Genomic DNA, 15,568 nt, shown 5'->3' with positions numbered 1-15,568 from the left:
GTTCTTTTTTTGTGGGTCTTTTTCTTTGACTACAGAGAGAGAGAAATTGTCAGTCTAAACATAGGACCTTATTTGCTAATGAGCTGGCATCAGCAGCCATGTCTTATATTTACACCTGAGAAATCGATGTGTGCTGCAACTATAACAGATGGAAAGCAGATGTAGTAGCAAATATATAATTACATAAAGGATTCTGGCTTCCATGAAACTGATCACAAGTGAGAAACACTGGTTATTGACACAGCGTAGGACCCGTCTACAGTTTACCCGACTCAGACAGAACCTCAGTCATGCTCAATGCAAAGAAACACGTTCCTCTTTGCATTGAGAGTGGAAGATCAACACTAAAGCGCTGTTGATTTGTTTGTCCACCCTAAAGTTCGGCATGTGCATGTTCAGTTGCAAGAGAGACGAGAGGAGAAAGAACACAAAGAGGTCAGTTGGAGTTGTGTTTAGCTTTGATTGCAATGTATGATCTATATATTTGACTCAATTCATTCTTGAAGAGGTTTGCGATCCATTGGCTAACCACATAAAATGTATCTGGTGACATAAATCTGCATGTCAGTACAGGTTTATTTAAATAGCTTTAAATCTATGTGTTTTATACACCACCTTGAAGGGTAATTTCACCCAAATTTACAACAAGACATGATGATTCTGGTATTCTACCTCTTCATTCGAAACTATTTGGATACAGTTGCGTCATAAGTACTGTAGCTTAGCTCCTCTTTGTAGGACAGTACGACTTGTTTTTTTGACAGAAAACAACGAAGATTGTGAAAAATTAATACTTCTGAAAGTACTAATGACAAAAACAATAGATAAAAATGTAAATACCTTAAAACAGGATCTCAAATGTTGATAATCACTCCGTTTAACTTATTATTTTAGGTGTAATGCTGTATCAGAGCCAGCATGCCCGCATCTCCTTAACACATTCAGACCAGAGGCTGGTCTTGATCATTTCATCTAGAGAAGTGTTGCAGAGAAGGGTTGAAGGGTTTTATTCTGATAACGGGGGTTGTGCCTAACGTCGCACTGCTGGTGATGTTGTTCCGGGGGTAAAGGAAAACGCTGTCGGCCTCAGGTCCAGTGCTTCTAGCTGCTTTGAGGTATTGTGTTTAAAGCTGTGGACACGGCGTGTCTGCTGTGGTGCGGGTGATTAGCTGTGCTTATGTCTTGCTACAGCTAAACTGCTGGCTAGAAATTATGTACCGATATCACGTTTGAGGATAAAATTGGTTTAAAGAAAAAGAACAAATTACAGAAAGCTGCCTACTCCATTTAGTGGAATTTAATGTTGTAAATTTAGACCATTGGACCATTATGAAAAATTGCAATTTACTTTTCATGAGTTCAACCTCCAGCAAAAACAATGACAGCTTTCACATACAAATATCAGACATTTTGTCTTTTCATTGCAGGGCATGTTCAATACGCTGTTGTGTTTTACAAATGGCTTTGATGGCAGCAGCAAAAAAAATTATAATCAGACATTAATTTTGATTATGAAGCCAAAAGAAGGACACAACGGTTGATTTTCACTAATTCCTTGTCAGACATGACATGTGCTCAAGGCAACACAATCGCATTATGCATTCAAGATTAGAGGAACCAGTGATAGAACCAGAGTTTACAGGTGCCAATGCAGAGGCATGGCACTGAGATGAAACGCAAAACCACAGGTGACATTTACTGCTTTCCATTTTTAATTAGGAAGAGGGAAATGTGAAGACGGTTTAAGCCTTCTCCTTCTGGACAAAACATTGAGAAAATAGAACAACAACATTTCCTGTGAAACATGCAAGTCATCACCTGGAAGATTTTGGCAGATGTCAAAAGGTTTGAGGAGTTTCTCTAGCAGCACGGCACACGGAAGGAGTCCAATGCTCCTCCCGACCTCGGGGGCCGGCAGAGCGAATGGATTAGATCGCTCTGCTGTGGAAAGTCATGGCTCTCCTAAGTACGACGTGTTGCGGCCTTTGGAACAAGCCCAGTGGTTTCAGCTGCGCAGCGCTGGCTCAGTCGGCCACAGAGCGAACAACAAAACAGTCGAGTCCTCAGCAAGAGCGTCATGAGAGCTCAGAGAGTCTGTGCGTGCAGCTAGAAGGGCCAGTGCAAGTTCTCAAAGTCCCCGGTTTGACCCATGTTCACATCCGTCTCCAGCAAGCTCATAATGACCGCCATGGCTGCCTCGTCGCTGCTGAAGCTGCTCAGTCCTGGTACCACCATGCTGTCCAAGTCCAGCTGGGTCGGCTCGCCTGGGCAACAGAGCAAAGAAGAGAGATGCACAGATGTTGTGGCATATTGTTTTGAATGAGCTCATTATAGCGTCGCAAAAATTATAAAAGGAATGACGTTTTTGCTCTACAGGTCATTGAACATACGCATTTTCCCCAGAGCTTTTGGTTCACTTAATTGTTTCACCTGCTGATTTAGGGCCTACGCCTGTGAAAAGGGAGTAGGGGTCAACAATGTAAATACTGCAGGAGTTTAGAAATAGAAAATGCCTGAAGGTCGTTTTTGAAAGCGGCACGTTTCTTCTTCACGTGGGTGTAGAGAGAAACTGGTAGTTCCTGTAGATTTGAGATTATCCCGCTGACAGTACCTGAACTTTGAGAAGCTGCGCTGCTGGCACCCGGCGCCGTCCTCGAGCCGGACAGGGACTGCGATGAGCTGCCTGCCGCCTCGTCTCTGCTGGACGCCTGGAACAAGTTATGTGATGTCAAAACACTGCACGGGGCATCATGGTTCACCTTTCTCCACCAGAGGGTGTAATTTAACTGCAAATATCAAATTTGGGTAGGTCTAAGAGTGATTTCATGCAATGTGAATCCACAGACACGAATGGTTGCGAATGAAGGGAATTTTCAACGGGCTGCGCGAATGGCGCCAAAATACGCGAAGCGAATAATTCGCCTTTTCGCCAATTTCCATTTGGGCCTTCAAGTTACTTCCACATGGTGTGTTTGCATCACCACAGCAACCCACGGCAACTTGAATTTGCACGGTCGAGCAACTCGGCTGATTTGCATATACAGTAAATACCACGCAGCAGCAACATAGACTGACAAACGTCAACTGAATATTTCCATACAAACTTCATGGACGAGCATTTGAATCAAACCTCCTGCCACTAAAACTCACAAAACAAGGAGAAAACACAAGATATGCCCCACAGGTGTAAAAGTAGAGGGTAAGTTTTGGCAAAGATGACACTCACACTGATGCTGGTTTGCGGGGAGACCAATGGACATTTCTCTGCGGCCGGGCCAAATGGACTGGAGGCTCCGCTCGAAGGGGAGGAGTTAATCCTGTTTCAGAGCAGGTAGGAACACAGCAGGAGATTTGAATATTTTTTTGACCTCATTTAAATCCTATCCCTACTTGATGTACCGTACCCCAACGTGCTGCTGCATCTACTCATGTCAACACTATAGGTCTAAAAACACTTCCTCCTCTCCTATCTCCCAATATATACACAATGCACCTGTGGGAGTCGATGAGCTCATTTGCAATTTGGGTCCCTATGCCACCTGCGTAGATCATTGTGCCCACACCGCTGGAAAGGCTGGGAACTATGGGTAACTGCTTTGTGTTCTCTGGGGAAAAAGAAAATTGAATTCAAATTGAAGTATCACAGAAAAAGATAAATGCCCATGTGAATACCCGGCATGCATTTCTTACCCTGAAGTGCTTTTGAGTGGACTGCCTCCTCATCTTTTGTGTGGCCAGGCCCCCTGCTGGCACAAAGAAGAATTTATGCAGCTGTTTGAGTCCACCAATAAACTATTTCAAAGCTATGCTACAGCAACGTGATGAGCTTATTGACAATCAGTGTCGGGAAAATAGCTTCCCTGTCATTCCTTCATACACACACATATATATATATACATATGATTTGTTTTGCAGCTGTAAAGCAGTAGTCAAAACTCTGTATCTGAGACGGGTGATACACATCTTCACAGAGGAATCAATACTTACGAGACCACCCTGTTTGAAGACACGATAAACTCTACTTCTTTGGTCCACGGATTGGTGAAACTAAACCACTGACTTTGGAGTGAGACGTAGGAGCCGTACTTTGTTTTGAACTTGTAGCACTGCGTCTCGATCTTCTCTTTGCTTCGAAGAACTGCCGAGACATTAAACACCCGTGTTACAGACAGAAGGCAGTGAAGCCTTTCAATCTCTTGACCTTCTCCAAGAAAAAAAAATGCAGCAATTTTTCTAAACAGACTTGTTTTTGGCTTACAAAACAAGATCAATTTTAAAGTGTTATAGTTGCCTACTGAGTTCGCTTTCCATCACCTTGCCTGTGTTTCTCCGCGAGGTGCCGCAGGTCGTCCTGGTGGAAGTACTCGTAACACGATGTGCCAAGAACTTCCTGTGGGAGATAACCGATGACTGTCGTGGCTCTGGGAAAAGAGGACAGGACGCAGAGAGGGGTTCGGTTAGGCGACCGTGCGTTTGTTTGATAACTCCGAGGCCTCCTCACCACAACGGAACAGATCCACGACGGCCAGGTGGATGGTTGCTTGTACTCACTGTTGTTCTACAAAAGTGAACTTTCCGTCAATGGCACAGCGGGTGACGAACTCAGAGGGTTTCATGTTGACGTCTTTGGAAGGCAGGTTGGGCGCGTGGCTGAGGAGGCGACACACGGTCACCAGGCAGGTCAGGTTTGAGGTTTCCTTCTCGGCGTCCCCCTCCGAGTCCGGCTGGCTGCTCGGCCAACTCCGCATGTATCCAGTGCAGTGCAGGGTGCAGTATTGGTGAGTGTCTGTGGACATACATATAATACAGTTTAATTGTTTAAAGATTTAATTACTGTGTTTAACATGCAATTAACTAAACAGTACAGTTCAAATCAGGGTCCTGTTCCTCGTACGTGGTTCAACTAAGTTAATTAAGTGTCCCATTATCAAACCAGCTCAAGTTAGCCTGATGTCAATCATTGGGTTATCTCGGTACCCCAAAGGCGGATCCGCGCTCAAACAGTCTTGTTAGTTTGAATCAGACGTCAATCATCAGGATAATCGCATGTGCACGTCCTACTGTCTGACAAAAAGGGGGAGGAGTCGATCACTGAAACCAGGAATTTCTAAGTTACAGTACAAGGGCAAATAAACTCAAAAGAAGAGCTTCTTTTTTTCTCCACTGACGAGCAGGAAACCATCATGAACGCAGTTCGAGACCATCATTTGAATAATTTCTGTTGTATGAATTGAATGTATTGTGCATCTTTTATGCTGTTTGTTCTGTACACATGACATCCATTCCTATTGGTCTTCTAAAGGTTTCTCCATCGAAGGGTCGCTACACCTGTGTTTTACCACAAATGTGTTGACAGTAAGTGGGATTTGGACCCTGGTCCTACCTTTTACTATGTTGCAACACTGGCTTACTTTCTGCGAAGGACCACAAGTTTAGTTTTATATTGGGAAATCTACTGGGGAAAATAAATTCACCACCTAACAGATATAATGCACAGGAGCAGCGGGTTGAAGAGCACCGCTGTTGGCCTGCACACTCCATCTCTAGCATAACAGTCCAAACGGCTTTGTAAATGAACATGGCACCTGGCAGCATTTTGGAAATCATTTCTGAGATCACACATATACAAACCCTTAAGTAGAAAATTAAACGGGAGACGATAGCTCCAATGTTGAATATAATTACCCATTTGTGTGCTATACACTTAACACTCAACCCAAATGAAATTTTAAAAGAAAAAAGCATTTCCTGCACGCCTGTATAGTTCAAAGACCAGAAAAGCCTCTGAAATACAAACATCAGTTCATCAGCAGAAAACTTCACCACTCTGTTATTTCAAGCTGAATAAAATGATAAACCTTTTAAAGTGCTCTCTTGAAAAATGAAGCCACTGAGCAGCTAGTGGGGTCATGTGACCACAAGGGAATTCAAGGTTTTTGTGTCTACATGTCCATATTCACGTACAACAAAAAGGTGTATTTTACAGTCCACTGGCTCAATAGGATGAATCAACCACTGCCTCATAGAGGAGTTCAGACAGAATACCCTGGATGGATTCAGCTGCTTCGCAGTCATTGGCTCAAACAGCAGCTGACAAATAGAATTCAAGCACAGGAACAGCCCGCCCACCATAACCTCACACATTCATCCTTCCACCCAGACCTCCTGCTTATGCATTGGATTTTTGAAAGAGTTAATTGCGGGAGAACTGTGACAGAATCAGTGCTGCTGCGTGCAGAAACCAACAACACAACCCCACCCTCTCCCCAAGGGTGATGTTGTTGTGACATCATCAAACCCACCTTTCTTTTTGAGCATACAGGGGAGCAATGGTTTGTCCTCCTGCTTCTCCGCCACCCGATTGTGCTTCATCCGGCAGAAGAAGGATCTCCGGGCCCCGGTGGACAAGTGGGGCGGCCTGATGGGGGCATCCACCTGGACCCCAGCTGCACACACAGACACAGCATTGGTGTCAAGTACATACAGCGTCCGCTCTTCTCAGGTGTCTTTTACGCTTTCACGTGACGTTCCCAGACTGTATAGTATTGTACACGCCCAGACTGACGCGGCGACAGACTTACTTGCAGCGTCGATGAGGCGTTGGCGAGGGAACTCAGAGGACGACAGCTGCTCCTTCACCTTGTTAATGTCTTTGGGGTGGATGAAATCGAACAAGCTCTGCCCAGTCAGCTCGGACTGTGAATGCAAATGGCATGCACCCATTTACACAACTTTATGATCATGGTTTAATTGTTGTTGTCATACAGCTTGTTGCGTCTGCTCCATGAGGGAGATGCTGCGGTGCGTATCCATCCGCAGTTTGGCTGGTAAGCCCCGAGATAAAGACGCCTGCAGACACGGTGCCGGGTTACTTCAGAAGCTCTGCTTTGCTTTTAAGCTGCAGTCTACAGTCTGTCTCAAAGCTGGAAAATGTGGTCAGGAATGTAGAGCAGGTGTGGCCATCGGGTTAGGGTGCCATTTCCCCCCCACCCCCCCGAAGCCAGCCAGACCGTTCATCAAACGACTCTGCTGATGTTCCGCAAATCAGTTCATGGCGAACAGTGACTTTGCCTCATTATATAAAATGAAAATAATCTGATAGAAGAAAGCGGTTAATAAGAATGCACTAAAGTTAAATGTTTGGCATCTCAGCTGGCTTTTAATAATTCTATCTGGCGAGGACAGCGGGAGGAGTGTGTGACGTGGTGCAACGTACCCGGTCAAAGTTGAGGATCTTTGAGACAGACTCGGAGATGAAGAGGACTTTTGCCCGGTCACAACTTACAATTAAGAGGAAACCATCCGCGGCCTGGGACACAGATCCATAAACAGACACATCAATACAAAGACAGAGGGATGCGATGAACACATGGTACTGAATCAGGGTCACACATGAGTACCGACCCTGAGCAGAAGGTGCCTGAGGTCATCTTGAGGCATGATTGAAGGCTTGTGGGTGGAGTTAGTAAAGGCGCTGCTTGTCCCGGCTTAACAAAAAAAAAAGAGGGGGGGGGGGGAATAAAATCTTTTAGGTGAATCGGAACGGACGTCGCTGACATTTTGAATGAATCGTGTGGCTTCAAGATACCTCTGAGGGCTTTCAGGTGCTGCACGGCCTTCCGCAGGACGGTGAGTTTGTCGAGTTTGCGAGTGAGGGGCTGACAGGCGGGGATCATGGCAGCCAGCTCGTCGATGAGGTTGTTCATCTTATCCCTCCGCCGCTTCTCGATCTGCCGGTGAGGCTCCCTGCAGGCGCAGTCACAAATCAGACAGACATTTCTGCCTATCGTAGCTTTTTTTTTGTTTCTGGGAGAGGAAGGGTAATTATATGGGAGTTTATAAGGCAGTTCTTTAAAAATGATTATAGTTGGTGTTCCTTTAAACTCAGTCACATTAGCCGCTGAATTGAAAACCAGAATTACCTGAAGCATTTTATTTTTACTTGCAGATCGTCTTCCTCAGATCTACAAGTAGAGGGATCAAGCATGTGATTCCTTGCCAGCATTCTCTCACAAGACATTGTGTAAACAACAAGAGGTAAGCGTGTACCTGCAGAGGTCATCGTCCAATTGGAAGTCGACGCTGTGCCTGTAAGGTGAGACAATTTTGATTGTTATATAATAATAATAATAATAATATAGATGTTTGCATTGCACTGTAGAGCGCTTTTTTCCCCCCTATCCACATCAACATGGCCCTCCTCTTACTGCACATAGTTGTCTGACCTTTCCTCCGAATCTCCCTTCCTTTTCCTTGGCAGCTCGACAGCTTGCAGCAAGGAGGCCGCTTGTTTTGGCCCTTCCTCCTCTGCAGCCAGATCTGAGACATGAAAACAAGCGGCAGAGATGTGAGGGACTGAGTGTGAACGCATCAACATTGACGGCACGCCCGCTGCCCTTTTAATAATTCACCATGAGTAAAGTCTGCCACTGGGGATCGGAGTATATTAACAACTAAATTGAGACAAGAGTGAAGCGGATTCCTTTTCTCATTAAGAGCTTAAAAGAACATCTTTAATTAAATTCCACCATTATTATTTTTCAAATGGAATTATTTCAGACTTAAGGATGTGTATATTAATAATCATTTGACCCTACCTCAACAGTCAATAAAAATAAAAAAAGAATGAAGTCTATGGAAGCAAATGAAGGTCGTACTTGAAATATTGCAAAATACCACTGAAGACAGAACTGAAACTTTATTTGGAAACTATTTAAATTCATGTTTTAATCCTGATTCCAAGCTTTACTCAACGTCTAAATTGGTGAATTGTAAAAATACATACATTGTATGTAAAATTTCACAAATCTGCCTCAAGTTGCGGAGGGAGGAGGTCTCAAGGATACTTAACATAAATCTTTAACAACAATCAGTGACTCATAAATATGATGCAAATGTGGGAGGTACTTCTTTTCAAAAGGCTGTTACCTCACTCACTCAGCTGCCACTAGGGATCGTATCGTTGTGCTAAACAGTCCCTAAGACCACGACCGGAGGAATTTCTCCATTTAGTCTCAGGCCAAACATGAACATGAATATGCATGATTTCTCGTGCATCAACCTTTGCACAGCGCCGAATGACGACACGCCACTAACGTCACGTCGACATGTGAGGGGCGAACACGAGAGGTCACAGTGACCCTTTCCACGCAGCAAGCACAGGCCGCGTCTAACGTCACCCGCCTCCCTGTCTCTGTGCGGGTGAGGAGCGACGGTGGCTGCTTTGTGGCGGGGCGTCGGCGATGAGAGGCCCAAGGCAGCGGGGTGACGGAGAGTATCGCTGAAACACAAGAAGGTGGAGGACGCACAGGACTGGAACGAAGTCAGCGTGACCGCAGGAGCCGGGGAACGCACTGTGTGACCTACATGCATTTTCTGACAAGTGCACATCTCTCTCCACATGGATGACTTATGGAGTTGGTAGTGGACAGCGGGATGCGACCCCGGTTGAATTATAGACTTGGCGCACAGCCAGAACGCAGTACAACGCTAATTCAGCAAAAAAAGTCACATACTTAAATGTTTAATAGATGCAAATGAGCGCTGTAACTGCCAGCTTGCAGGTCGCTTCTTGGCTTTAGACAAAGCTTTATGGGTACTGCGACACTATTAACGATAAACAGAAATACAGAAAACATTTCTCTGTGATGAACTCAAATGTCCTGCATAGAAATTTGTTTTTGTGCTGCTGTGTTTCCTCCAACAAGGAGCCAAGTACGAACAGATGATTGACAGAGCAACAGCATCCATTAAGTCAGCTGGGTTTAAGGCTTCACTGCTCGCATGCAAATCCAGCAATGATTCCTCTTTTTTTAAATATAAAAAATAAATAAATAAATAAATAAGAAAGTCCTGGTTTCAAAGTAAGACACGGCATTAAATATTTCTGAAGCAACAGCATTATTTATTTATTGAAATCATGAACTACCGTATTTTCCGCACTATAAGGCGCACTTAAAAGCCTTTAATTTTCTCAAAAAAACAACAGTGCACCTTATCAGGAATCATTTATTGCCAAAATATGTCAAACATACAAGGAATTTGTCTTGGCGGTTGGTGCGTGACAGTCGACAGTGTAACAATAGACAAGACAGCAGTGCACAAGTAATAAAATAAAATGCTAATGCAATGGGTTAGTAGAATAAGGCTATGGGTTAGTATAAAATAAGAATAAAGTTAAAAATTAAAAATATTAAAAAAATAAAGTGCACTGAACAAGTGACAAGGTGACGAGTGAGAAATGACAGTTAAAGTGACATGTGCAGTATGAAGGGGAGTGACCGGTGGAATGTCAGTCAGTCAGTGGGGGACCGGGCTCTGTTGATGAGCCCGACTGCCGACAGGAAGAAACTGTTCGTGTGGCGGGAGGTCTTAGTCCTGATGGATCTCAGCCTCCTGCCAGATGGAAGGGGCACAAACAGGTTTTGTCCGGGGTGAGAGGGGTCGGCCACGATCTTTTTAGCTGCTTCAGAGACCTGGAAGCGAACAAGTCCTGCAGGGACGGCAGACAGATTGCAGCCGATCACCCTCTCTGCAGAGCAGATGACCCGCTGAAGCCTGCCCTTGTCCTTGGCTGTGGCTGCAGCGTATCAGACGGAGATGGAGGAGCAGAGGATGGACTCGATGATGGCCGTGTAAAAGTGGACCATCATAGTCTTTGGCAGGTTGAATTTCTTCAGCTGCCTCAGGAAGAACAACCTCTGCTGAGCCTTCTTGGTGATGGAGCAGATGTTCAGCTCCCACTTGAGGTCCTGGGTGATGATGGAGCCCAGGAAACGGTAGGAATCCACAATAGTGACGGGGGAGTCGCACAGGGTAATGGGGGAAGGTGGGGCTCTGTTCCTCCGGAAATCCACAACCATCTCCACTGTCTTTAGAGCGTTGAGCTCCAGGTTGTTCTGACTGCACCAGGACACCAGATGGTCAGGCTCCCACCTGTAGGCGGACTCGTCCCCACCAGAGATCAGTCCAATGAGGGTGGTGTCATCCGCAAACTTCAGGAGCTTGACGGACTGGTGACTGGAGGTGCAGCTGTTGGTGTACAGGGAGAAGAGCAGAGGGGAAAGAACGCAGAGCTGAAGTCCACAAACAGGATCCTGGCGTAGGTTCCTGGGGAGTCCAGATGCTGTGTTGACAGCATCATCTACAGACCTGTTGGCTCTGTAGGCGAACTGCAGGGGGTCCAGGAGGGGGTCGGTGAGAGACTTCAGGTGGGTCAGGACTAGCTGTTCAAAAGACTTCATGACTACAGAGGTCAGGGCGACGGGCCTGTAGTCATTGAGTCCTGTGATCCTGGGCTTCTTGGGAACAGGGATGATGGTGGAGGCCTTGAAGCAGGCTGGTACGTGGCATGTCTCCAGGGAGGTGTTGAAGATGTCAGTGAACACCGGAGCGGAGCGCCTTATATATGAATCAATTGGTTAATCCATACTGGTTGTACACGGCGCTCAAGGCGCTCTGCCAAACATGCCAAAGCTCGGTCTACGACGGCGAGATGCTAAGCGGGCGCTCAGGCGCGTGAGATATGGAGCTTGTTTCAGGGCGCGTCGGAGAAACAAAGCTGTTGTTCTTGCCGAGCACTTAATGACATTAAAGAGCGAGAGACGGTCCCCTTTTCTTTACAGAAGCTGAACCATCTTAACGGGGAAAATAAGTTATTCTAAAAGGAGTCCTTGGCAGGCGGTGTGGCTGGAGAGCAGCCGAAGATTTAAGGCGTGGATGGCGAGGGGGGCGGTGGGAGCGGACGCACCTCGCAGCATCAGTCGGACCCTGAAAGCACCGTCTCCACCTCCCCCCATCCAACCGCCCGACGTCAAACATTTGACTGCAGTATCTTATGCGCCTTATAATCCGGTGCGCCCTATATATGGAAAATGTTCTAAAATAGGTCATTCATTGAAGGCGCGCCTTATAATCCGGTGCGCCCTATATATGGAAAATGTTCTAAAATAGGTCATTCATTGAAGGCGCGCCTTATAATCCGGTGTGCTTTATAGTCCGGAAAATACAGTAAATACATTTGATATTTAGTTATTCTTGGCCTTTAGGGGCCGTCAGTAGAAACAAAACAAAAAAAACAGACAGCAACAGAAAAGTGTACACACTGACACATTCAGTGTCAGTTTGTACGTATGTACTATTTAGATGCCTCTCAACATGTTAACAAAGTGCACTGCCGTACCTGTAAAATTGATTAATACACAGATATATGTGAATGAGATAAGTTGTTACTTGTACAAAGGCCCCATTGCCGCTCAGAAATGTGTCTGCGCCAGCTTTAGGTCATGTCCTGGACACAGTGTCAACATCCATCAACAGTGCCTGGACCATCCTTAGCGGTTGTATTTATCCTTTTTTTTTTTTAAAGGTATGAATACTGAACACTAACTGCAGGTTAGCCGGGCCTGCGATCGAACAGTCAACCCTCTGATTGGAGGGAAACTAAGCTCCCCACTCACCCACAGAATCAACTTCAATATTGCGTCTTCTGACCTCAGCTTGGTGTGATCTTATTTACATAGCGCCATTATAAACAAGCCCAGTGTGCTTATTTCCAGGAACCTTAAGTATTGTGGGTTTGGAAGAATGCAGAAGTCTTATTTCTTGTGTTCTTGGCCAATTTTGGTTGACTGACCTACAACTTCTGTCTCCCTATAAAACTTGCAAAGCACATACAATGTATGTGACTTTTGGGGCAATTTGTCAACTGCAGTGGAACCGTGCTGGATTATTAACATATTAAATAGTATTTCATCCGTGCTATTTTACATGAAGAAGCCTATTAACATTTTGCACGGACTTAATTTAGACAATTCATGGTGAACCAAATGCATATATGTTATTGTCCATCCAGTTGGTACATTTGGGACGATCCTCATAGTGGGAGGGCGCCCTCTGGCGCACAGTGAAGACAGCGCTGCTCCACTGATCTACTGACCCAATTCTGACGGCCTGCGACAAAAACAACACGTTTTACCGGACGGTTCGGAGAAGGCGGGGCTCATAAACAAAAACACTTTGCACGGTCAGGAGGGGGGGGGGGGGGGGGCATTGTTATGGTCAAGACTTAAAATCAATACAGACATGGAGTTAATATTTGGGTGAAATCCTCGCCATTGGTGGCAGCCAGGCGTTTCAACGCGTTTTACCCCCTCGAGCAATGACAACGGCCGCCGTGCGGGTGCGTGGGCCGCGGGGCATGTTACCGGGTTCCTTCGCCCTCCCGGTGCTGCGCGTAGTCACCGTCACGTTGCTGCAGTCGGCGCACTCACCCCGTGCGGCCGGGCGGTGCCCTGCGGAGCCGCCGCCGCCGTCAGAAGTAACGTCGCGCGAACTGTTCGCTTCAATGTCACGGAGTTCAGCGAAAGCAAAGTCGGCGCAGAAGTAACGTCGCTCTTGTGAAAACGCGACCGATTTACGTCGAACTTTCTAGAAGTGTCCTGCGCGGCGACTGTTCGTTCCATTCGTCCACTCCGAAAAGATGGGAGAGACGCCACGAACCCCCATTGTTCGCGCCTGTCATTCGGGAACGCGCGACACGAGCCGCAACGCACACGATTAACACAACGACGCCGTCCCCGAAAGCCTCCCCGGCTCGTAGGACCTACCTGCCGGCCCGTCGGTGCCTCCGGCGGACATGCCTACGGACTGGAGCCGGTGTGCCCGGTGACGACCACAGCGCCCCGCATGCGGAGCCTGCAGCGGTAGTAGTACGCGAGGAGAGGGAGCCGGTTGTTGTGTGATTGAATTTCTCCTCCTCCCGTATTTTTTTTCCACAGGAGGCGGGGCGGGGGGCAGGAAACCGGGAGGGTATGCAAACGGACCATGGACCTTTCGCACTCGTCTCCTCCTTCGTCGCCTTTTTGCTTCGTGGATGTTTCCCTGCGCCGTTTTGCGAGGACAGATGCTGTTTATTCATTTCAGCTGGTGTGAGGGGAGAGGACAGAGGACAGAGGGGGGGGTCAAATGTAAAATGTGTTTTTCTTCACCTTGAAACTGACCGAATTTCTCTGCATGAAACTGAGTGAAATTAGCACAACTATGCACGCTACTTTGGATGTGTATCGTTCCAGGATGGACTCCAACGTATCTGTGTTGTTGTATGCGTTGTGGTGCGTTTTCATTTAGCGTTACGAAACATAAACATATTGTGTGGACTGTTTTGAGATGCACACATAGAAAAAACGATCTACGGGTTTGTATTTCCTCAAACGATCTTAGATTGATCTAAGAATAGATGGCTAATATCATAATTATGGAACTCCTTTCTAATGCAATGCCGGTGAGGGACCGATTCTTCCGATGATTCTGCATATCCCGCGTCATTAATCTGCTGCTCTGCACTCTTCCTTTCGCCCAGACAAAGAGGCGGAGGGAGGAGGTCTCACTCCGTCATTGTTTCCTAGTACTTGGCCGACACAATCAAACGCCGAGATCGGAATATGGCAGGTGGCATGTTCCGATCTCAAAAAGGCATGTAGCGGCTTTTGCCGAGGTCAGGACTGGCATGCCCATATCCATATGCAAATCCCATGGGAAAATACACTTACATGAATAATTTATGTTGGTGGAAAATGTTGAAGCATGGAATCAGACTGCTAATGTTTAAATTTCCTGTTGTAAAAAAATGACATTAAATTTAATTTCAGATGTGATCACACACACAACTAGTATTGAATAGGACCACGTTCATATGATTGGACCACGCCGATCACTTTGAATGACATGCCGTTATTGGAACATGTGATACAGAGTGGCATGGAAACGCTAGAACAATAGAGAGGGCCTCATGTCTCCACTGTGCGTGTTATATAACTATCTTTACAATAAAACTGATCATACTGGCTATCAAGGGCTACCAGTAGGTGGAACAATCGTTTTACAGAGTTTTGCATAAGATGTTTGACATATTTACACATAATGCATTTGACTGGGTACATTATAAGCACACCTATCGATGTGAAAAACGACCAAAGAAATGGTTCAATGGCGTTACTATTTCCCCCCAGTTAAAACAAGTCAGGGGGAGTCCTCTTTGGTGATAATGACGATCTTCGGCACTACCCTACATAGTGTGGAACTTCGCACGCGACTTTACGTAAGACGGAAGGCTGCGTGTGCCAAATGGAAACGCATTGACCTACATGTTATAAAACCGGACGGTCAGGTGGAGATGGTTATGGCTTATAGCAACCCGCTTAAAGCCCCGTGCAGAGGCAGCACAGCGTATTTTACCAACCCGGAAACGTTAGTGGACATTACAGCCCTAGTAGGGAAACTATTGGTAATGACATTATTGATATCAAAAACCCTCTTACTTGTTTATCACACTCTAAAGAAGGTAATAAAGGCAAAACAACATTTGCTCTTCTGAGTTTGTATCCTTATGGTTGAAATGCACTTATCGTAAGTCACTTTGGATAAAAGCATCAGATAAATGACATGTAATGTGATATAATGTAATAATCCGACATGGATGTATCTGCAGGCCTGTGACTTTAGAGCTTGTGCTGTTTTTTAAATATTCTAAATGAATCTCTTTTCTAATTTTTTCCCTCGAGGGGCCTAA

At 45.9% G+C, this 15,568-nt stretch overlaps 1 protein-coding gene across 4 annotated transcripts; it reads right to left on the bottom strand.

Moving 5' to 3' along the window:
- Positions 1 to 1,282: 1,282 nt before the first annotated feature.
- On the bottom strand, positions 1,283 to 15,147 carry LOC120817811 (basic helix-loop-helix ARNT-like protein 1). 4 transcript variants are annotated; one of them, XM_040174365.2, is made up of 17 exons: positions 13,608 to 15,147; positions 8,208 to 8,319; positions 8,050 to 8,088; positions 7,923 to 7,964; positions 7,589 to 7,746; positions 7,405 to 7,487; positions 7,217 to 7,309; positions 6,582 to 6,696; positions 6,303 to 6,446; positions 4,552 to 4,786; positions 4,315 to 4,421; positions 3,988 to 4,138; positions 3,691 to 3,746; positions 3,494 to 3,605; positions 3,227 to 3,317; positions 2,612 to 2,708; positions 1,283 to 2,264 (listed from the first exon to the last, which is right to left on the bottom strand). In XM_040174365.2, the coding sequence occupies exons 1-17, from the start codon at positions 13,636 to 13,638 to the stop codon at positions 2,107 to 2,109; spliced, it is 1,824 nt and encodes a 607-aa protein (XP_040030299.2). In that variant the 5' UTR covers positions 13,639 to 15,147; the 3' UTR covers positions 1,283 to 2,106. The 4 variants fall into 4 exon arrangements, with proteins under 4 accessions (XP_040030299.2, XP_040030300.2, XP_040030301.2 ...); XM_040174366.2 differs by having other exon boundaries at positions 3,691 to 3,743; XM_040174367.2 differs by having other exon boundaries at positions 8,226 to 8,319.
- Between the last annotated feature and the right edge of the window lie 421 nt (positions 15,148 to 15,568).

This window comes from Gasterosteus aculeatus, chromosome 4 (genome assembly GCF_964276395.1).
Source record: "Gasterosteus aculeatus chromosome 4, fGasAcu3.hap1.1, whole genome shotgun sequence".
NCBI lineage: Eukaryota > Metazoa > Chordata > Actinopteri > Perciformes > Gasterosteidae > Gasterosteus > Gasterosteus aculeatus.
This window is presented reverse-complemented; position numbering and strand designations above follow the sequence as displayed.

Bases quoted from the DNA above. Each gene is read 5' to 3' on its own strand.
- LOC120817811 (XM_040174365.2), bottom strand. From the start codon at position 13,638: ATGTCCGCCGGAGGCACCGACGGGCCGGCAG. The intron at 4,787-6,302 runs GTGGGTTTGATG...GTATGTCCACAG, and splicing joins CTGTATGCTCAAAAAGAAAG to ACACTCACCAATACTGCACC. The intron at 4,139-4,314 runs GTGATGGAAAGC...ATGTCTCGGCAG, and splicing joins CGCGGAGAAACACAGGCAAG to TTCTTCGAAGCAAAGAGAAG.